Here is a 23609-nt window from a genome sequence, read left to right as displayed (position 1 = left end):
TCTCTCATGATGCCAATTTTGACATAACTGCCCGCTTGTGAGAAGAATTGGGGGGTCAATGCTCCATTAGCCTACCACAACATGCCTTGCATATCCAGCAAGCCACATGGATTCTACTCACCCCGCAAAACATGGTCAACCCTAAATAGAATCAGAGCCAAATGTGGGAGATGCTCTGACTCACTTTTTAAATGGGGTCAAAACCTTTCCCCCAGGTGCGACTGTGGAGATGATATGCAAACAATCAGCCACATCGTTGAAGACTGCCGACTGAGGGTCTACCCCGGTAACCCTTCTGACTTCCGGACAGCGACTAAGGGTGCAGTTGAATATATACGTGACTCAGATGTTTATTTGTAAACTCAATTTCCATGTTTTTTTATGCTTTTATACAATTATGTTTGTTACGTCAACTTTTGTGATGTGAATAAGCCATACGCTGAATAAAATAAATCACCAGGAGATGAATTTTAGTAATCTATGATGAAATCTGGAGACGCGAGGATACGGGTGTGGAAAAAGTATAATGTCATGTCCTATAAACTATAATTCTATAAACTGCTCATGAACTTGAAATACTTTCGGCCATGCACAAGGAAAAACTTCTTTTGGGCGCTTCATATTCATTTACTGTTAGCAATAGTTGAATCAAACTCTACATGTATATTTGGTGAATAAATTGTATTGCATTGTATTGTATTGTATTGTATTGTATTGTATTGTATTGTATTGTATTGTATTGTATTGTATTGTATTGTATTGTATTGTATTGTATTGTATTGTATTGTATTGTATTGTATTGTATTGTATTGTATTGTATTGTATTGTATTGTATTGTATTGTATTGTATTGTATTGTATTGCATTGTATTTTATTGTATTGTATTGTATTGTATTGTATCGTACTGTATTGTCCGGGTAATGCGTATCTAAGTAAGTACTTTTTTAGACAAAGTGGAAAAAGGTGCTCTAGTGAGTACTCGTATGTGGGAAAAATGTTTATAATACTGATCAGGAACGTATATGAACTGACAAGAAGAAATCAAGATTCATCATTGTTGGAACTGGAAAACTAAAAGGGTTTTTGTTAGAAAGATCGCAGACTATATATGAATTATGAGAACGGATTCATTGAAGCTGAATCATTAGCTGTTACGAGTCTTACCTGTAACAGATTAAAAAAGTATCTTGCGACATTCATGAGGAAACTCGCAAAAATCTCTGTTTAATTATCCAGTATCCTACAAAAAGTCCAATCCTTTTTAAATAACCCAAGGCAAGTAAAAAAATAACTGCTCTGAGTCCTCTCTCAACTATGCTTCGTAAAGCAAATCTGTTTAAAAATCTGTTTAAACTCTGTTTTTCCGTTAACCACCTGTCGCACCCCTACGAACGACAACCCTCAGAAGTCGAAACTTGTGCGAGCTAAGGATTAACGAGGTCTTACCTTTTAACGTGTGATTCCTAACACGGGTTGGACGGTAGCAAGTGAAGATCGATCGTTCAGACTAGGGCTTGAACCACCGACCAACACGGCAGTCAATTCGAGTGAGTGAACAAAGCACCCACGCCGAACCGCTTGGCTACCGACTGACCGAAATTAATCAATTGAAAAATTTTGATTTCAGTAATTTCTTCTCAGGTTCCAGATATGATGTTATTAATTATTTATTAGAAGTATAACTGTAATAGTAGAGAATAAGTTTAAAATAAATCTTTCAGTTTATATGTATAGGAGTAATCTCACACAATCAATTTGTAATACGAATTTTCATGTAATCAGGCTGTTAATTCTGTATGGAAAATAAAATAAAAAGAACATTTATTAAAATAACAATAAAAATAAAAATAACAATAAAAATTAATTGGCGCTCCGAGGCGACTTCATTGATTCCAGTGGCGCATTTGCTTTTTCAGCTGCAGGAAAACCCGGAAAAACCTGCAGCACCGCATCATCTGAAGATCGTGATTCACCAATGTCCTCTCTCTTATAAAACAAAATGTAGGGTGTCTCCAGAGACTCCAATAAATTCAATACATCGCCAGAACAGTTCGTGACACGACTATCGTCAAACTTAAACCAGTCCGTTTCGTCTTTGACCAAGGCGTAATAATGATCAAATTCAACGCCAGAACCACAGTGAACAATGACTGCATGAATATTATAACAGTGGTCTACTAGATTGAATGATAAAATGAAATAAAATATCAGTGAGTTGTTTTCTGGCAGGTATGTACCAAGTCCTTATATTCAGGAGATCTAGGATATCAGAAATATTTATTTCCTGCTCGATTTTTGCAGCTTTGAATTTCTTCAACAAAATACAATAGGGTTGTCAGTGGGTAACGTTTTTCATATTCACTCACCCGCACACCAAGATACTCCCCGATACTCTATCATTGTTCCAAGGGCAAACTCCTCCATGGCTCCATTCCCAGCCACCAGAGAATCTCCAAGAGCTCCAATAACGTCAATATCTCCTGGTCTCAGTCTATGAACACTTGTAGGTCTCTCCAGAGAACGGCCTATACCAGGTTTGGTCACATTGGCACATGGAAATGGCAAGGACTTTGGGAAATTTATTTGTGTCCTCACACTGCTGTCAGCTCGTTCGGGGTATTTGATAACGAAATTTCCCATTCTACTCTGCACATGAAATGAAAAAAATGTTAATGTTCATCAATTGTTGAAAGTATCATTATATATTTTGATTCACTTTTTCTCCATCTGAGAATATTCCGAAGCTTCTGACTTCTACAAATCTTTTGAAGAGTCATAAATATTCCTCTTTCAGTCAATTTTACAAAAGTGATACGCAGAATTGAAGGAAGAACTATAGAAAAAATTCTTCAGAAACTCCCTTTGTTATATTGCCTTATCAAAATAGGTTGGTAATGTATACTTTTGGTATTTTAATATTCAACTGAAAATTCAAGGAATGGATAAGCTATTTTGTAATCTATCAAACGAACAGTCTATGCATCATGAAATACATCAGAGATCCATCTTGGGTCCATCCCTTTATGTAATCTATATAAACGATATATTCTATTACCTTTCACCTAGTGCAGTAATCTGCTTTGACGACAACACCACAATGTTACAAAAAAATTCTGATATCTCAAATTCACTTGTAAATGCCAATGAAACTGAAGACGAAGCAGAATACTGGTCAAATTATTATAGTGCAATTCCATTATAGTAGGCACTGAATTCTCAGCAATATTATTGCATTAAAACGAAAACTTTGTTATCAAGGTTGTGATTCACTATATTTTATCATTTTTCCTCATCTATTCAGTATAATTTCCGTACGCCAGTTCAAGAGACTATTATAGTATAAATATAATTATACAGTGTATCCGCAAAGTATGAAATAAATTCGATATTTCCAAAACCTGAAACACTCCCATTTTCAATTTCAATATCCTACATTTTACAATGAAATTTCATTATGCAGGGTGATCCATATTAATGTAATGACTTCATCGGATTTTTTTTAAATGCAGCACCCTGTATTTGGTGTCAGTTTCAGATAATCCGTAACGAGCTGATTCCAAAAAGGTATGATACTTGGGGTCTAACGGACAGAATTTGAAAGATATGCGCTTAGAAAATAAATTTTCTTGATATCTAATAAAAGTAGAAATCAATTAATTATTTTATATTTTTTTCTCATGAGTAATTTAACAATGGAAAAGTAATCCAGAAATAAATACATGACTTTATTTCAAATGTTCGTCCTTGCTGTATTTGACAGTCACCTAAACGTTGAATATATTCTTGTTGAACTTTGTTTATGGTTTCTTTTAGAAATATTTTTATTTCTGTTCTAATTCTCTCCTTCAATTCTTGAATATTTGCTGGTTTAGTCTTATAGACAATATTCTTCAGATGGCGCCACATAAATTAATCCAACGGATTCAAGTCTGGCGACCTCGCTGGCCATTCAATATGTCCACGTCTACCAATCCGTCGGTTCGTAAACATTTGGTCGAGATACCTTCAAACATCTGCAGCATAATGTGTTTCAGGTTTTTGTAAAACGACCTTTGGTTTTGGAAATATCGAATTTATTTCATACTTTGCGAACACACTGTAGATGATTCGCATCGATGGGAATCACATATTGACTATCTCTGTAAAAAACTCTCGACGCCTTTGTTTTTACTTCGCCAGTTGAAAAAAGCATTGAGCCATATAACACTTCTCACTACGAATCATTTCCTTTTTCACTGTCACCTTCCACATGGGATACACCTTTGGGGTTGATACTACTTACGGAATTATAGCTGGAGCTCCATTCAACGCACATTGTCAACTACTTCTTGGATAATTGGGAATATCTGCCTTGTACGTTGATTTTCTAGTCACTGTTAGAAATATCCATCTATCGATTCTTCATTGGTTAAATCTGTCATTCAAATATAATGCTGCTTTTTTTTGCACACTTATTTGTACCAACTGTCTATGACTTTTCACAAATGTATATTAAAACGTGAACAAATCAAAATCTATCTATCTATCTATCACAAAGTCGCTTTATTCTCAAGAAAACCTCAACAGTCTTATGGATTACGCGCTCATCCCAAACCTTAACAAACATCATTATGTTGTATTTAGCCGAAATAATCTTTCGAACTGAAATTAAACTTTGGAACGCTAAAATATACACGTTTTTAGCAATGTGATGTTTCACAAGCACCTATGAATCATATCATAAAAACAGAAATACCATGATTAATTTCATTAGTTCGGAATTCTATTGTCTAATAATATATAAAGCGATTTGAAATCCCTAAAAAACCAATACAAAACTAAAAACTGAAAAGAATAACTAAAAGTAACAATTATATTGAAAAACAAACCCTGTGGATATGATAAAATTGGAATCGAAAACATCCACAACAAATTTTCTCAAAAAACAAAATTCGATCCCAATTTGAAAACATTGCCTCATTTTCCTTCTCATCACCTCACTCTGTATGAATCAATTAAACTCCTAGTATTTCATTACATTTTGAAGACCTACATATCAATACCATTACGAAATTTTAATGATCGAGGTTATGGTCAAGGATTGTGTAAACAGCAATTTTGACTTGATGCTATTAATGCAATAAAATTACTTCCAATCAACTGTGGTTTGGACATTATCAAAAGGCATTTGCATCTTTAATTGCTTTATTGATGTTGCATCGTAAATCATAGCCTCCCTAATTTTGAAGTGAAAATTGCATAATTATATTGAGAAATTCATTCGATATATAAAAAGAAAAAATAGAATTCACTAGTTCGTGAGAATGTTGACAAATAATCAACAAACATTTGAAAATATGCCTTGAATGAAATGAATAAAAACACTTTTTTCTAAATACCACTGGAAAATCGAACAAAACAAGGAGCTTAACTTCTTAGATTTGAATATTTCAAGAGTTGATAATGGTTTTCAATTCAATATCTACCGGAAAAACACGTTCACAGACTGTACAATTCCCTTTGACTCTTTCAGTCCGCTCTCACATAAGTTATCCGCGTTTAGGTCAATGATACACAGAGCTTTCGCCATCCCTTTACCGGAAAAGAATTTCCAAGATGAAAGAAAAATAATTTATTTCTGACCGGGATATTATAAGCTTATATCGTCATAGTTACGCTATCAATAAAGAGGGTCAAAACTCCCTTGGGACATTATAGATTTTATAATTCCCTCTACCTTTCACAAGTAAAAATAAATAGAAATGAAAACTGAACCATATTTTATTTATTCACGTTATTACAAATAATAAATGTACAATTTTGAAATGTTCCCTGAAAATTACTTCCGCCACTGGAAACAATTTCTTCTTTTGTATGGCTGGAGCTTCTGTTCACTACAGTCGAGGTACCTGCCTCTTCTGATGACAAAGTAGACAACATACGCGCCGTTTTATTTCTCAATTCGATGCTATCCTCCAAATACCCCTCCGCCACCGTGGAACTTTTCCAACCTCCGTGTCTTTTTAAGTTAGTCATAGTTGCTCCTGCATTGGCTAGAGCAGTAGCAGAAGTGCGACGAAGGCAATGTCCCGTATAGGAAGATGAGTTTGGCAATCCTAAATACATTGCGATTTTGCTGGGGATTTTCCCAAACATGTTTTTTCCAATTGGCTGAGATGTACATTTATTTTGTCGGAAGCTCAAAAAAAATCGTTCAATACCTTTAGGACGCAAAGACATATAAAGTCTTAATAAAGGCAAAGCGGAGAACTCTTTTTCATCCACAACTGTAAATTTCTTCGATACACCAGTTTTACTTTCCGGTACGTTCACTACCATAACGGAATCCCGGTCCTCTATATCCGATATCTTCATATTCAAAAGTTCCTGACTTCTGCATCCTCCAAAATAACCCAAAATAAGAAAAAAATTACCTTATGCAATAAATGAATATCATTAGGAGCGTTCTTTAGGAATCTGATAACATCTTTAGGAGATAAAACAGCAGACTTTTTCGGCTTATAACTCTTACTCTTCCGTTTCAAAAAAGCCTGTAGTTCATTGAACTTGGTGATATCTCGTTTCTCATGTATAGTCACCATCGATTTTAGCATTGACCATTTAGTCCATAAAGAATTCGGACTATACGTTTTTAACTGAAACGAATAAACACAATTACTACCAAATCTACCGAAAAACATAGAAAATTCCCTACCAGTTCTTGAAAATATGCCAGAAATACAGTTTCAGTGACATCTTTTGGCATAACATTTTTCCGTGTCAGCCAGTCCAGATATATCTTGTATTCTTTTTGGTATACGGCTTCACTTTTCGATGGAATTATTGATTCTCTTGCTTGTTCAGCTTTTTTCAAAATATCCTCCATTATATTTGGGGTAGAAAACACGTTTTCACCGCAAACACAGCTTGATAATAAAGTTCTGTTTATAAACAAGTAACATAGCAACAACCTAGCAACAAGAAAACTCTACTATAATCAACGGTACCTGATTCAAATATACCGGGAAGGTAATGAATTGGTACATTTTTCCGTTTCAAAAATGAACAAAATTTTATTGAAATCGGTCAGAAATAAAATAATCTATGTACCACGGGAATTAATGAGCCTTAATAACCTCAGGCAATTGCTGTCCCTCGGGCCAGAGGCCCTCGGGACGCAAACTTTGCCATCGGTAATTAAGGCTCTCCTAATTCCCTTGATACATAAATAACTATAAGCGAATTGCAGTGAACGATCAGATACCAATTTCCCTAGTAGAAAAGATAATATCAGGTAAATCTCAAAAAACACTTATGAGTGAATTATACCCAAACTTTCGAGAACACAATATAGTCAAGTACAGTAGCATGAATTATTCAAGTAAACTTTCAGATAATATTCAAAATTATTTCTCTAAATACAAAATTTCCACAGCTTTCACAAGTAATAATAATTTAGGAAGAACCCTATTTAATGCAGAACCCAAACGGGATAGAATGAAAAAGTCAGGTATATATAGAATAGAGTGTGGCGAAAGCTCTGCAGTATATACAGGCCAAACCGGTAGAAATTTTGAAATAAGACTGCGTGAACACGTCTGTTTCGACAAAAAATCTGCAATGTACGAACATCTTCAAGAATCAAACCACAAGATAAATAAAAATAACCTCAAAATCCTACATATATGTAATAAAGGAAGAGAAATTATTCTGTTGGAGGCCATCGAAATTAACAAATCAATTAAAAACCAGAAACATATACCCCTAAATGAGCAACTTGGATTATGTAGGTCTCCTCTTTTGAATTCATGAGTTAAACAACCCCTAGAATTTTCAGGATGGTATTTTAAGTTGGCATCCTGTCTCTCAAATACCTGACCTTACAGCATATCTGAAATTTCTATAGAATCGATGTTTCAAATTCAGATTTCAGTTTCATACTTGATAATGGAATCAAACCCGAAACCGGCCGTAAAATAAAAATGTTTCCAGTGGTATTTAGACAAAAGTGTTTTTATTCATTTCATTTGAGTGATCATGAATTACCATTGAGTAAACAAGTCATCAATCACCCATATTGAAAATATGTCTTATATTTTGGAACACATACTCATGTGTTGATTTTATTTCAGAATCAAACGGTATTGATGTCAATTCTACCTTCTCATTCTCAGAAGAGAGAATAATTAATTTACTGTGATAAACATATTAGTGTCTCAAAACAAATTCTATCGTTCTTGATGATTTTCAGCCTTCAAATAAAAGCAAAGCTGAATAATTGAAGACCTGATACTTACTAGGATAAGGGGTTGGAAAAAAAACCTTTTTGGCTTTCTAATTCTTCTTTATTGTATAGAAAATGTGAGAAACTTACAGAGAAAGGAATAAAGAAAATAACTTCACAAAAATTTGTCATTCACAGTAGTCCATTTCAGATACAAATAAAAAAAATAACTACTTTCACTATCGCTGATATAAAATCTTACTTTCATGCAACAAATGAATGTTTCGTCTTTTGAAATTATGATAAAGAGATTCTGGCGAGAGGTTGAAGACAAGTGTTTCTGCACGAAACTTTTCGAGATCCACCCCGTGTAGATAATTTGGGTACCAGATGAATGCGAAAAAACAATTTCCATGTAATTCAATGTTCAAATGTCCGAAAAAGTATTCAGTCGAGCCAAAAAGAAAATTCACCTGATTCTAAGAGACAAAGATAAAAATTACAAGCGTTAACTTAGTTGGGTCAACCTTGTATAAAGATTTCAAATTTTTTGACGGAATAATGGTGTGAACATCGCCTATAAGCTAGAAAAAACTCAAGTATGCAAAGGCAAGAGTTTCGTTGTTGAATATGGTGGAGTTTATATATTATCGTTTGGATCGTGTCTAATAGTCTACATAGGTCAAACTTACATTACATTCGAAACACGCATGAAAGAACATGCAATAAGTTTCCAAAATGAAAAAGTGAACTCAATTCAGGCAAATACCTTTCTTCCGTAGGAGTTCAATCATGAATTTGATTCTCTTTATTTTTAGGATGAAAGATTGAAACTTAACCTTCTGTAAAGTAAAAAAAAATAAATGAATTCCAGAATTATCAACAGTCTATGAATGATCATTGATCAGAATGCCTCGCCTCTGTTGAGTTCGTTTCCACCAGGTTCCCTTCTAGATCTATATTATGTAGTACTATTAATTTATTATTCAATTTTTCACGTGGACTCAATGAATCCATTATTATCCGTTCTGTCAACTAGTTTTCTCATCCAAAATCCACCATCGCATTTGTTCTGCATGAAAATGATATTGTATGTATAGCTAAACTCGTGTCGCGAATTTATTGAATATGTTGTAGGGAAAATATTACAACCAACTGAAGAGAAAGTTTCAATATAGATTCCCATCAAGTTTCAGCCAGTTCTATGCAACGATTGAGTGGCCACTACGTTCACCTGACTTGGCTCTATATATTTTTGTGTACACGGCATCCTTCCTCAGTGTCAACGCAAATACTACGATGAATTATTAATAAAATCTATTCAATTATTGCTTTTTTTCAAACGTTTTGGCAATCGAAACTGACGACATTTCTCACAATATTAATTCAATATATTTCATATCACGTTCCTCTGTTACGTATTCGTCAAAGAAAGTCTATAAATGCAAAACAAGAACATGCCTTTTTGCATGCACAATAAGTTACCAAACATCGGACTCGATTTCGAATGGTTTCGCCTTCATATATTCAAATTGAGGTTTTCCCAGAGACGATATTTGGCCAGGTGACAACTACATGTGTAATATTTGTATTGTTTTCATTGCTGGTTTCTGTGCGACATGAATTTTTTGTTAATTCAATAAAAGGTGTGGTTTTAGCTGCAGGAAAATTATTTTTGAATTTGAATGAAGAATTTAGAATCCCTGGTGAAGTATAATGGGCACTTTCACAAGTGATTTTTTGTCAAAACCCGAAAATAATCAAATATTTTCGGAACCATCAATGAAATCTATAAAAATTTCATGCTGAAATGACGACAGAGATCAGAGTTGAACTATATTTCGTAAGTATTTTCAATTGGAGAAATGACAAGAAGTGTTGAAATATTTTGTATACAGTGAGCTTCTTCATTCAGTGTTACTTTATCTCTTCAAAAGAAATGATTAACTTGACTGCAAACGGTTCATTTACAGTTTCAGAGATGTCTTTCATTCAAGAATTGAAATTGAAAAAAAAATCAAATCGCATCATAATACTCTCACTATTCAACAATGTTTTCACAAACTAATTCAATCACTTACCATACTTGTTTCCTTTATGAGTTGGTTGAAAGTCCTGAACATATTTCTTTGGCAAAATCCGGTTTTTGTAATTATCACAGTGTAAATTAATAATAATTTTCTAATTGACGAAGTCGAACCCATCATTTGGATTTGATTCTTCCTAACTAATATTCTCTAAGACAAAGATGTAGAAACGGTAACAGCTCCCATATCAATAATTGAGGTTTCCTGAAAAAAAATTATATATTGACCTTTTTTGAAGTGTTCAGTACTGTAAACTCTCAATTAGAATATAAAATTTAAAATTGAAATCAATATAATACGATAGGTAATGCTCCACCCGCCACAAATTCGAAAAAAACTGCTGAAAATATGAAAACTGGTATGTAACACCAGATTTTTCGATACTCCATATAAACTCAAGAAGTTATAATGTGTACATCAACATCGTCCAACGTCTACATATACTTCCGTTCTGCAAAATTCAATTAAGTACCATATTATTCGAGTCCTACAAATGTTGGAATAGTTAACATTTTAATTTATTATCAAGAACATATTGTTGCAAATTATCTGATACGATAGGTTGCTTTTTATATTTCGGGATCAGAGAACAAAAACAAATATTAATCATCGAAAATCACTTTATCGTTTTTCAAAATATTCCCCATGAAGATCTATACACTTTTGCATGCGTTTGAACCAATTGTCGAAGCACTTTTGCTACTTTGATTGAGGTATCTCCAAAATATGCATCTGAATGCAGCAACTGCTTCCTCAGGTGTCGATAAACTTCGACCTCTCAGTTTGTTTTTTACGTGCGGGAATAAAAAGAAACCATTCACTGCCAAGTCAGGACTATAGGGCGGATGACTTATCAAATCGATGTTTTGGTTGCTCAAAAATGCAGTTGTTTGAGCCGATGTGTGAGAGCTCGCAAACAAATGGTTGTGTACTACTTAGAATTGACTGTTCTGCGTTGTTCTAGTGGTACGATTGCGACATGTCCAGTTTTTCCGAAAAAACAGGCGACCATTTGCATGGAAGAGCTTCGTACGTAACTTTTGTTGGATTTGACTCATCTTGAAACAGCAATACAGTCGACTGCTGTTTACTTTCAGGCTCATACGTGTAAATCCACGATTTATCACCTGTCACGATGCCAATGACGTGCTTCAAAGCACCGCTATCGTATTTTTTGAGCATTTCCTTTGACCAATCGACACGAACCTTTTTTGAGCGATTGACAAATTGTGTGAGATCCAACGCGAACAATTTTTTGACAGTCAAATGTTTATATATTGAATGTATGCTGGTCCTACTAATGCCTAAGGTTGTCCCAATCTCACGATAGGTCACATGACGATCTTACAATATCAGTTCGGGTACAGCATCAATAGTTTTCGGAACAGCAACAGATTTTGGACGACCTTCACAAAATTCGTCTTAGAGTGAACTAAGACCACGATTGAATTCACCATACCATCGATAAACACTGGTCTTTGATGGAGCTTCGTTGCCAAAAATTGAATTAAGTTCATCTATGCACTGTTGCTGAGTTAATCCACGTCGAAAGTTGTAAAAAATAATCGCACAAAAATGTTTACAATTTAATTCCATTTTTGGGCCGAGATGGAATCTTTTAAGTTATTGTAAACACGAATAGTGTGCGTATGTCTGAACTTTCTAAGTACGTATAAGCTCAAAAATGTCAACTTTTAAGATAGAGCTGTCAGTTGCCAGATTACAACACTACGGTTGCCAAATCGCGAAATATAAAAGGCAACCTAACAATGGGTACTCTTATTCGAATTTACAATCACAACTGAGCTCTATACTTATCATAATTATATATTATTTCCTTTGTCCACTCATGGATTTCTCTCAAACCGACCTCTTCGAACTGATCCGCGAACAAATCCGATCTCTGAACTAGTCTGCGAACTATTTTGATCCGCTCTATTTTCAAGTAAAGCGTAATACATACCATATTCGAACGCTCTTGTATGTTCTTCGAATTTCTCTACATCATTTGAAGGGATTTCATAGATATTTGTTCGCCTCAGCCACCTTTTGTGAGACTTTTGTGCCAGTGGTGTATGCTAACACTACGGCGTAATAATAATAATAATAATAACTAGGTAGTTCTTGATGTTTCATCAGTTTTATGGAGATCTACTGAGCACTGACTTTTATCGCGTATTCGTATTCTAACTATTATCAACTTGTTTCTCTAGTAATCGTAATCGAATAATAAACCTGAAGGAATGTACTTCAAAATATTACCTAAATTGTAATAATCGGCATTATCTGGAAGTGTTTAGGAATTATGTACTATTTCTGGTCTTTCTTAGCAGAGACCCTTATTATCGTTGTTGCGTTCACATTGAATATTGTGATGATATAATTTTATCAAGTATCTGTAAATTCCTTCATGAATATTCAATTTTTTCTGTTACACATCCAATTCAAATATTTAATCTCCATTAAAAATGATTCTGGAGCTTCGCTAGCCGAATATTTCTCACAATGTGGTGATTACTATTCAAAATCATCTGCTTTCCTAAAAGCATCAAATACTCAATTCCTCATTTGAATAATTTGCTAATTAATTACTTTAAGGGCTGGGTAGGCAATTAGCGTGTATTCTCACCGACAAAACGAAAGTGATGACAGCATGGGCGCAGTTCAATAAATTTTTCAATAAGAAGACATGGTATTGAATGTGTTATCAACTCAATTAAAAATTCTCCATGATGCATTCCCGAAGTTTTACAGTCTGAAACCCATTCTCTTGATAAAAACTGAACCATTCGATTCAAAGACTCACTGTCTATTGTTTCATTAAATTACCTTGAACAAACTTTTCAGGGTGCCAATGGTTTACAACCATAAATATTTGAATGAATGATATTTCACTCTGAAGAGTTGTGCAACTAATGAATTAACAAATCTGTCGAAAAACAATTCCATAATCAGGGTCATCGACAGTCAATAAAATCTTGTGGAGAGAGCTTTTAATAAATTCTCTTTACTTCTATTTGATCACTTTCGTTATAAGTTAATATACGATTGTAAATTTCACTCTAAAATTCACTCTAAAATCAACAAATGAATATAGATATCTACTTCAAAGTGAAACCATGACATTTTTCAATAAAGCCTACGCAGTGCCTACAGAAAGCAACTACTTCCATAACTGTGACAAGTCAAATATAGAATTATTGAAAAATTATATCTGAACGAAAAAACAAATTCAGTTGGTCAGTTGGTGGGAATCAAGCGTTGAAAGGTAAGACCTCATTAGTCCTTAGCTCGCACAAGTTTCTCAACTTCTGAGAGTTGTCGTTCGTATGGGGGCGACGGAAAAACAGAGTTTAAGCAGATTTTGAACAATAAAAAATTATACTGCAATCCTAGTCATAGCAACTGTAATAATCCCCTTCACCAGGAGGAGAAAATTGGATGGTCCAACTCCACTTTCCTTCAATGGTAACGTGGTTCCATTTGAATCGAAGGTGAAATATCTTTGCAATGTCCTTGATAAAAAAATCACCTGGAACGTTCACTTGGAAAAAGTTTTACACAAAGTCAGACTGTCCCTATGGGCATGTCGAAGGATTTGTAGTGAGACTTGAGGTTTAGGTCCTAAACAAATCCATTGGATTTATGTGTTGATTGTCAGACCAATCATCACTTATGGTGCAATTGCCTGGTGTCCGAAGGCTTCACAGAAAACGGTCCAGGCGAAGCTCTCTGGCTTACAGAGACAGGCTTATGCTTCCAACTGTCAACTACGAACTACCTTAGGAAGTACTGTTCCTGAGTAGAGAGACCTGGATCCTGGAGCAGATAGTTATTGATTCACAGATGGATCAAAAACACCTTCCGGTTCTGGTGCAGGTGTTTTCAGTCGCAGACCCAGGACAGAGATATCAACCTGCCTAGAAACCTATGCGACTGTTTTTCAAGCGGAAATTTACGCTATTGAATTATGTAAGGAGATATTGAAAGAATCCAACCTCATACACAGTCAATTGGCGTTGGAAGCTCTTGGCTCCTATCGAGCAACGTGTAAATTGGTATCATATTGCCAGAAATGAGTCTCCACGATAGGAAGACTCAACAGATTGTCTCTGGTCTGGATTCCTGGCCATACTGGCCTGGAAGGCAATGAGGTTGCTGACTCCCTTACAAAGGAGGGGGCTGCAAACAGCTTCATCGGACCAGAACCTGTCATTGGTATCGCTTTAGGCTTTGCCAAACAAAGATAGAACACCTGGATGGCAAGAAGATATATAGACTTCTGGCAGAATCTTCCAGGATTGGCTAACTCCAAGGCGTTTATTCACCCTTCGAAACTTGATACCAAACAGTTATTGGACTACAGTAGGGATAAAGTACGATGTCTAACAGCCCTTCTTACAGGTCACTGTCATTTGATTCATCATGTGCAGATACTCGGACAGTCGGAAGACAGTGTGTGTCGCCTCTGTTTGTAAAATGATGAAACAGCAGAGCACATACATTGTGCCTGCCCCGCTGGGGAATGAATCAGGTTTTTAGAGTTCGGCAGAGTCGTACTCCCACCATCTGACCTGAAAGGCTACTCCCCATACAAACTAATCGGCTTCATTCAGAAGCTGGGTTTATTTGGTCAAGTATATTTTTCACAGTGGTCGTAGATACGCCACAATCCGTGGGTATCGTTTTCGTTGTTTGTTGCGGATCATTAACAACAGCTGCCAGAACGTCGATTTGCTGTTTTTCTGAAATAGATTCTTTTTCTCTCGTTACGCAACGAGTCATTTGAAATTTACTGACCAATTCCCTGAAGTAGGTACGAGATATTGGATTATTTGGGAAGCGCTCATTAAATATTATTTCTGCTTCATAATAATTAAGCCTAGCTTCAGCGTAAATTGAAATTGCTTCGGTTTTTTCTTGTAAAGGACGGGGAGAAGCATTTGAAAATAATGAAGGGATGCTGCAACCTGTGAAAACTGTCAGAAATATCAATATGATTAACGTCAATATTAGAGTTACATTGAAATCAAATGCTATTTGGAGCAAGCATACAGCAAAATAACTAAGGTATAAAAAACTGGAATAAAAACCACAATTCAAAATACCAATAACATGCGCGTCTGTTTCAACACAGAAAATTGGCTTTTCGACCAGAATCAGTAACGGAGTTAAAATTTTGCTGAAATTAATATTTGAAATAATTACTAATTTTTTTAATATTTGAAGCAAATTTCAGACGCTTGTCAGTTTGAAACGGCTAAACCACTTTTCACAAACCCAGCGGTGTGGGATAGAGAATCGGAAGGCCTTCAAAACCAGAAGGCAGGTGACCCCTTTTACATTAAAAAATTTGATGGTGCCCTTATGACACTGGGCCACGTGACCACAATCATTTTTATGCCAAAACTTAGTAAAACTACTACCTTTTCACATGAATTTGACCCAAAGAATTTCGCAGTTCTTCGTTATAAAACCATAATACCTCTTGGAAACCGTCACTTCACATGCTCAGATGTAGAAGAAGAAGTTGAAGAAAACAATTAAGGCTGCACTAATAACTTTGAAGGATTCCATGGTGCCACTGAGACATCGATAATACCTACATCAAAGGTTGATTAATGGTGTATGTAACTTCGAAAGTTATGTAATTGAATTTGTTGCAGGTAGTTGCGATGAATTGAATACCTGTCACATCAGTTACGGTAACAGTTATAATGAATGTCCATGTATTTCCATTCAATTCTATGTACGTGTTGCAAACTATGAGCATAGCATTTATTGAAGTCATCGCATTAAATTGTACGCTACAATAAACGCTCATCAGAGATGAACAGATAATATACCAGGATATTCGATAAAAAAGCTGTGAGATGGAGAAAATAATCAAAAGCACTTCCATCTTTTGTTCCATATTCCAAATTTGTTTTACAATTTCAGGACTTGAATATGTTTCAAAATGAATGTAATATTCCTAAGCTTTGAAAACATTTTTCAAGCTTCCAAATAATTTGAAAATAGATGAATCTGGATCTACGTGAAGTAAAAAGTTGAGCCCGGAAAATTACTCCTGTAGGAAAAGTTGAATAAGTCAGTAGCTTGTCCTATTTACAAATTGCACCTGTCAGAGATGGAATTAATGGAAAAAAATGTACAGTGTGTGTCACATCAAGCTTGCGTGAAAAGTTTGAGATGAAAGAGTGGAGAGAGCTTTTTAAAATCGAGATATATTGCTTCACATATTGTAGTTGTATTTCAGAAATCATGGCAAAAATAACACCGGAAAGTTGATCTTTCGGAAAATCTCCATTTTTATCAAATCTCATTTGAAGAGTTTGTATTTTTTCGAAGACGTTTCGAAATTGTAGTTTTTCCATAATCGAATAATAGTTTGGCAGCAATCTCCTTGTAACACTGGGTGAATAGTAACAATAAAAATGTTTTATTTAAAAAAAAACACAAAATGTTTCATTATGAATATGATTTCTCCTCTAAAAGCCTTTCAAAAAAATATGAGGAGTACAGATAAGTACCTGGCGGTTGAGAAATTATAATAAAAAAAGTTTCAAGAAATAGATTATTATCGCATTGAGTTTCTTTAGCAAATTCAAGACAATTTTATTGATTTGCGGTTGATCAGCCTTATTTGGAGACCCAAATTTGATAATGCAAACATTTGGTGTTTGGATATCATCAAAAATTTTCAAAGGAAAACGATCTACAAAAAAGTTCAGATCGTCAAGTAAGTTAATTCATGATTGATAGTATGGAAAAATTCCGATAATATGTTTCCTATAAAATCACAATCTGGCCTTACTGGAATAACATACGATTTCCTTGAAAAAATTGATGACGAAGATATATTTTCGAACATTGAATGTAAAAACAATCATTCATACTTGAAATTGCATTGGAAATTCATTTTCTCGAGTCAACATTATCATGACAGGATGGACCATTCTCTAGTAATCAACTGACACTTTCGGTAATTTGATTGACTTAGCTCATCCAAGTTTTACAAACCGTTTAAACTTTATTTCAAACGTTTGGGTTGTAAGTGGTCAATTTTCAGAAGACAATTATCTATGAGTTGGTACACATTGCTAACAAATGTTGGTCAACAACTGATGAGCGTAAAATGTTTCCGAATCTGAACACTGTTTGTCAATAACTCCTAGAAATAATTATCGATTATATTAGATTTATGATATTGCAGGTGCAAATTACAAATCATCCGAAAGAGATTCCGTTCAAATTCACCACACTAGAAATATGAAATGGAATCTGATCATAACCTGGCAAAGAATAATTTCAATACATCAAATAACACGAAGGACTTGGAATAATGAAGTGGAATATTCACAATTGCTTAGTGGAAATGGATTTGCCATCATTTTTTCACTAACCTAAATTGGATCAGTAGTCCTAAGAACGTGATGGCTAAAGATGAACCAATACAAAAATGATATGACTATGTATGCAACATTGGGTACAAAACCAGAAGCCATTAAAGTAGACACAAAATCGAATGATAGGTTATCGTTGAACCTTTCGTTTCTGCATCAGCAAAATTGTCTTCACGATTTTCCACTGGAAATTGGGAGCTATCCTCTTACAAACAAAACGCACTTTGGAGCGTCTTCAATAACTTCTAGATACTTTTGGGCTATAGATTACTGATATATTTCTCCAATTGAACCAAGTACATTGCAGTACAATTGATATGCTCGGTATAACTGATTATATGATGACTGTCTGTAGCCTGGAACTTGAAAAGCAACAGGTATGTAACAATTTATTTTATTTCAGAAAGTTCAGAAACTTCAACATGGACAACTTTGCGTTAGACGCAAATTGTAAACCATGGGGAGATATAGTGTATCTATACGATATCAACGAGAAAGTCAACTTCATCAATAACCACATCTTGTCGCTTTTCAATATTCATGCTCCACTTTGTTTAATTAACAAAAATGAAAAAACTCGAAGATTTGTTCCTTACATCACTCATAATATCAAGCTCATGATTGAAACGAAAAACAAAGCTCATCGAAGGTATTTGCGAACTAGATCTGATACAGATAGAGCATATTATATTACGCTTCGAAATTATGTCAACGAAGCTGTGAAACGTGAGAAATCTGCCTATATGCAATTTGTGCTTGACAAATCGCAGGCATTGGGTTTAGATAATATTAGTCTGAAAATGATAACAATTGTGTTGCCTTTCTGCATAGAGGAAGTAAAACACATTTTCAATGAATCTTTGAGAACAGGTATATTTCCTGAATTGTGGAAAATTGCCAATGTCATTCCGATACCTGAAATATCCACACCTAAAAGTTTTAATGATATTCGTCCCATATGCATCTTACCTACATTTTCCAAACTTTTTGAAAAAATACTTTCTCTACAGATCAGGCAATACCTGGATTTCAATAGTATCTTACCAGAAGTACAGGCTAGCTTTCGTTCGAAACATGGTACACATACGGCTCTATTGAGAGTCATAAATGATATATGTACTTATGGTGATAAATCTATACCGTCGATCCTAGTTCTCCTGGATCAAAGCAAAGCCTTCGATCTTGTCAATTTACAGCTTCTTCTGCCGAAATTAAAATTCATAGGGTTTCAAGAAAGAGCTTTGGAATTAATGAATAGCTATATCCGAGGTCGATCACAAAGAGTAACGCTTGATAATAGCCTGCTATGCTCAACCCTTAAAGAGACTATTTCTGGAGTACCCCAAGGTAGTATTCTCGGGCCCTTATTATTTGTAATTTTCATTTTTGATTTTCCATCATGTTTAAACTTTTGTCAAGTTCACCTATATGCCGACGATTTTCAATTATATTCACTTTGCGATTTGACTGATATAGAAAACCATGTGAGCATTATTAACGAAGATCTTCAAAACACTTAAGTTTATTCTGAAAAACATGGCTTGCGTATAAACCCAAACAAAACTGTTGCAATCTGCTTACGCCCTCAGAGACAGACTTATCAGATCAAACAACATAGTCTCAGAATGAATCAAACGGACATTGAATGGGTTGACTCAACGAAAAATCTCGGATTGATTATCGATCAAAACTTGAACTTCAATGACCATGTCCAAAATATATTTAAAATAGCGTTCTTCAAACTGAAATTACTTCAAAAATTTAAATATCAACTATCAACCGAAATGAAACTTAAACTAGTCAAATCCCTCATCTATCCACATATAGAATACTGCGCTCCAGTGGATTATAATTTTCAACCGGAATATAATCGACAAAAGTTGCAATGCATTCCAAATTCTTGTATGCGTTTTGTTTGCTGTGTACCTTAGCACATTACTCCTTTTCTGATAAGATTGAGAGAATTAAACATAAAGTGTAGAATGGAATATCTGATCACAATATTTCTTTTTAAACTCATCAAAAACAAAATACCCCTGTATTTATTAGAGCTTATAGTACGTCGTTCTAATATCCGTAGCATCAATACCAGGTTCAATAATTTCAACATTCCAAACCATGTCACATGTAAATACGAAGGATGCATTTCCTATCTGGCACCGTTATTTTTGAATAGGATAATTCCTCTCCTGAATTCATCTTTATATGAAGTGAAACATCATTTGAAATCAACTTTGTTGACCAACATGGAGTAATGTATTGTAGTGTAGTGTTTTCCTTTACTTTTCTGCAAACTGAGATGTATTTATCATATTCTTTCTTTTAATTTTGCCGCTTAAGAAAATTGAATTATATTAGGTAATTAACTTATTGCTCATAAATGTTATTTGTATTACTTAGCAGGAGGGATGGAAGATAGCCATTGGCTAACCCTTACCTTTTGTGTGTAATTTATGCACAATAAAGCTATTATTATTATTATTATTATTATTATTATTATTATTATTAAGTACTTCAAACCTTCAGAAACGCCATAATAACATCTGAATATCAAGAAATCAAAGTTATCTTTCGATTACTTTCATTTTTTTATAGACCTACACTCAGTTCCTCCAATTTTTGTTGGAAAAGTTTATGACTTTCCGTTGAATTCATAATATCTCCGTTAATATCTCTGATGAGATGGAAAAAGTCTTACACAAAGCTAGACTATCCCTATGGACATGTCGAAGGATTTGCAGTGAATCTCAGGGTTTAGGTCCCAAACAAATCTATAGGATTTATGTGATGATTGTCAGACCAATGATCACTTATGGAGCAATTACCTGGTGACGTTTTTAGAGTTTGGCAGAGCCGTACTCTTGCCATCTGACCTGAAAGACCACTCACCATACAAACCAATCGACTTCTTCAAGAAACTGGGTTTATTTGGTCGAGTGTGAATAGAGGTGAGCCACAATAAACCCCTGGCGGGTTGCGGTGGAAAATCGAATAGACCCACTGACTTTTGACCTTACACATCCTAACAGTTAACACAAACTCGTCGCGTCAAGTAAGTTGGATGACTCGGGTGTTGGCTCTACTGTCTCATGTCAAGGCACGATAGACTTCAACAAGGAAATCCTATTTTTGGGAAACAAAGTTTTTGGCTTTCTACTACTCCATCTTGATACAAAAAAAGATGTGGGAACCCAAAAATTTATCACTCCTAAAAATATAACCCCGTCAATTGAAATCCTATTGTTGTGATTTAGTACCTTATTCGTATATTTGAACATTCTGTCTCCAGTAATTATTGTACTTTGAAACAAATACTCTTTTCGGAATTTCTCGGTTAAAAGTTCTCAGATAAATGTCCATGTTTTTGAACTCAAACTTTGTTATTTTTGATTGTTATGATGATAATACGTTTATTTGTCACTTCGAAACAAAATTACAGCATATCTTTCACTAATAATGACAACAGAAACTACAAATGAGACGGAAAATAATATGCACCTGGGGGAGCTATATTATTTTCAGCCTTATCAAGCTGGTTTCATTAAAAAATGAAGGTCTTTTGTTATCACCTTCGATCATTCCATTTCAACTTTTCATTTCATTTAATTTCAACACTCTTCATGATAATAATTGTATGATTTGCATGATAAATTTCATTAAACACGCGTTTCTCCACACGGTAGCATCATCAGTTACTGTTTTTTAATTTTTCAATGATTTCAGTAGAACTCACCCCTTAAATAAACCATCCACCCACTGGAAAAGCTTCAAACACAGCGCGTAGAGTAACACATTTCTTTGAGCGTGTACTATCTAAAAAAACAACCATTGATGACTGGTGAAGACGGTATCTAACGCTGCAATTAAAAAAATCATGCAACAGACCGCTCGTCGTATCAATTGCCGGTAGGAGGGGCATTCTCACATTACTCGTATACCTTCAGAGGCATCGGGGCACCTCAAAATATTGGTATGAAGAATATTAGGCAACAAGATTTATGGAACTTTCACCTGAAGGGCACAGACTATGGTATTGCGTATCGGTAACGCATACCTACGCATTGTGCATTATAATTTCGTTTAAAACATATACCGGATTATGATATATTGGGTCTTTCATTAGTTGCTTCGTATCTTCAAATTATAGTTAAACAAAGTTTGAAAGACCTATTGATGCCATTATGTGTGGAATATAACATCTCTCAAATGTCCGCTATGGCTTCTTTGTGTGGATCGCATCCAAAACGTCCAATTTTCCATGCTCTGGCGCATAAATAGGGCTGAATTTGACCGATGGCATGGGTTATGTGGGCTTTGAAGACCACTGTGGTTTGTTACTTATAGCACACCCTTGGGACTTGAGAAATCCTCACAAGAAAAAGTCTAACGGGGTCAAATCCCATGATCTCGGTGGCCAATTCTCATCACTTCCACGTAAGATGACCATTCCTTCAAATTAATATAGTAACTTTGTCACCTGAAAGTATGGAGTAGTATGTGTCAAATCCGGTAGTTCCGATTTTTTGTAGACTTGTTTGTGATGTTTGCCTATTGAATAATCCAAGTTTTTGAAAACCGGTAGTTATGATTTTTTGCAGACTTATTCGTGATGTTGGCCTAACGAATATTTCCGCTCACTTCTTCAGAAGCTTTTCATCTCCATCCATGTCTTTAGTGGTTGTGACTCGACATCATGTTTCTTTGGCTTAGGAAAGATGCAAATGATGCCCATAGTCAAAAAAAATCCGGACGTTGAAAAGCAAGCTGCGATTTTTTTCGACACCAACTCTACACCTGACGAGATAGCACCAGCTGGAGAGCAAGTCATAATTGTTTTATACGCTTCAATCTAGCCAGGTTACCTCCTACACGAGAACCGAAGAAAATATTGCGGCTGTATCCGCCAGTGTTCGTGATGACCGTGAAATGTCGATTCGCCGCCGTTCGCAGCAATTGGGCCTCTGTTACTCCACTACGTGGAAAATTTTGCGAAAGAATTCGGGTGTAAAACCTTATAAGATACAGCTGGTGCAAGAATTGAAGCCACACGACCTCCCACAATGTCTAACATTTGGTGAATGGGAGCTGGCAAAGTTGGAGAAAGATCCACATTTTTATCGAAAAATTGCGTTCAGCGACGAGGCTCATTCCTGGTTGCGTTAACAAGCAAAATTGCCGGACCAGCCACAAGCATTGCAAGAGCTACCGATGCATCCCGAAAAAGTCACTGTTTGGTGTAGATTATGGGTCGGTGGCATCATCGGGCCGTACTTTTTCAAAGACGACAATGGCCGGACCACTTTTTGTTGCCCAAAATGAAAGAATTGGACATGCCTGACGTGTGGTTTCAACAAGATGGTGCCACATGCTACACGGCAAGCGAAACAATGGCCCAATTAAGAGCTGCCCTCGATGAACAGTTTATCTCACTTTGGGGCCCGTCAATTGGCCGCCTAGATCGTGTGATTTAACGCCTTTGGATTATTTATTGTGGCTCATGTCTACAGGGATAAACCAGCAACGACTGACGCTCTGGAAGGCAATATTGAAGAATTTATACGTGAAATACCGGTCGAAATGTAAGTGAGAGTGTGCCAAAATTGGAGCACGGAGCCACGGACAATATTTGCATGAAATCATCTTCAAACATTAAATTATATCGATTGTTTTATCGATTCCAATAAAGATTTCATAAATGTTTTCAAATATTTGTGTTGTTTTGTAAATCCTATACCTCTTGAAAAATCACCCGTTATTTTTATGTCAAATGCTACTTTCTCAACTCTCCGGTAATTACCTACTTCCTGAACGGTTAAAACTTCTACAATAGAAATAAAAACGAGTTGAGAAGCAGTAAAGTCAGTCAGGAGTTCAGAACCTAGGACAGTAAAGGGCAGGTCTCACAACTCGAAC

General features: G+C 35.3%; 2 protein-coding genes across 3 annotated transcripts in view; both read right to left on the bottom strand.

Moving 5' to 3' along the window:
- The window catches only part of LOC111502865 (phospholipase B1, membrane-associated), a 30670-nt gene extending 9081 nt beyond the window's left edge, over positions 1–21589 (bottom strand). Inside the window, exons 1-4 of one of the 2 annotated variants that reach the window (XM_074184951.1) lie at positions 21430–21589; positions 15776–15892; positions 10285–10494; positions 2367–2646 (exon numbers count right to left, since the gene is read on the bottom strand). In XM_074184951.1, coding sequence (XP_074041052.1) covers positions 2367–2646; positions 10285–10410 — 406 coding nt within the window. In that variant the 5' untranslated portion in view covers positions 10411–10494; positions 15776–15892; positions 21430–21589. The remainder of the gene's footprint in view (positions 1–2366; positions 2647–10284; positions 10495–15775; positions 15893–21429) is intronic. The other variant, XM_023157029.2, reaches the window with a different exon arrangement.
- Positions 4943–8081, bottom strand: LOC141486664 (uncharacterized). The gene is made up of 2 exons (XM_074185059.1): positions 6695–8081; positions 4943–6635 (listed from the first exon to the last, which is right to left on the bottom strand). Exons 1-2 carry the CDS (start codon positions 6863–6865, stop codon positions 6357–6359), a joined length of 450 nt encoding a protein of 149 aa, XP_074041160.1. The 5' UTR covers positions 6866–8081; the 3' UTR covers positions 4943–6356.
- Positions 21590–23609: the final 2020 nt, after the last annotated feature.

The sequence above is a fragment of the Leptinotarsa decemlineata genome, unplaced genomic scaffold, assembly GCF_025532065.1.
Source record: "Leptinotarsa decemlineata unplaced genomic scaffold, Ldec_3_MD MMD2_tig00026361_RagTag_RagTag, whole genome shotgun sequence".
In the NCBI taxonomy this organism is placed as follows: Eukaryota; Metazoa; Arthropoda; class Insecta; order Coleoptera; family Chrysomelidae; genus Leptinotarsa; species Leptinotarsa decemlineata.
The sequence above is the reverse complement of the archived record's forward strand: the minus strand, read 5'-3'. Positions and strand labels throughout refer to the sequence as shown.

What these genes read in the sequence shown, in the direction of transcription:
- LOC141486664 (XM_074185059.1), bottom strand. Translation starts at nt 6,865, where the DNA reads ATGGAGGATATTTTGAAAAAAGCTGAACAAGCAAGAGAATCAATAATT. An exon ending in TGGCATATTTTCAAGAACTG is followed by an intron (nt 6,636 to 6,694) that starts GTAGGGAATTTT and finishes TATTCGTTTCAG; the next exon opens with TTAAAAACGTATAGTCCGAA.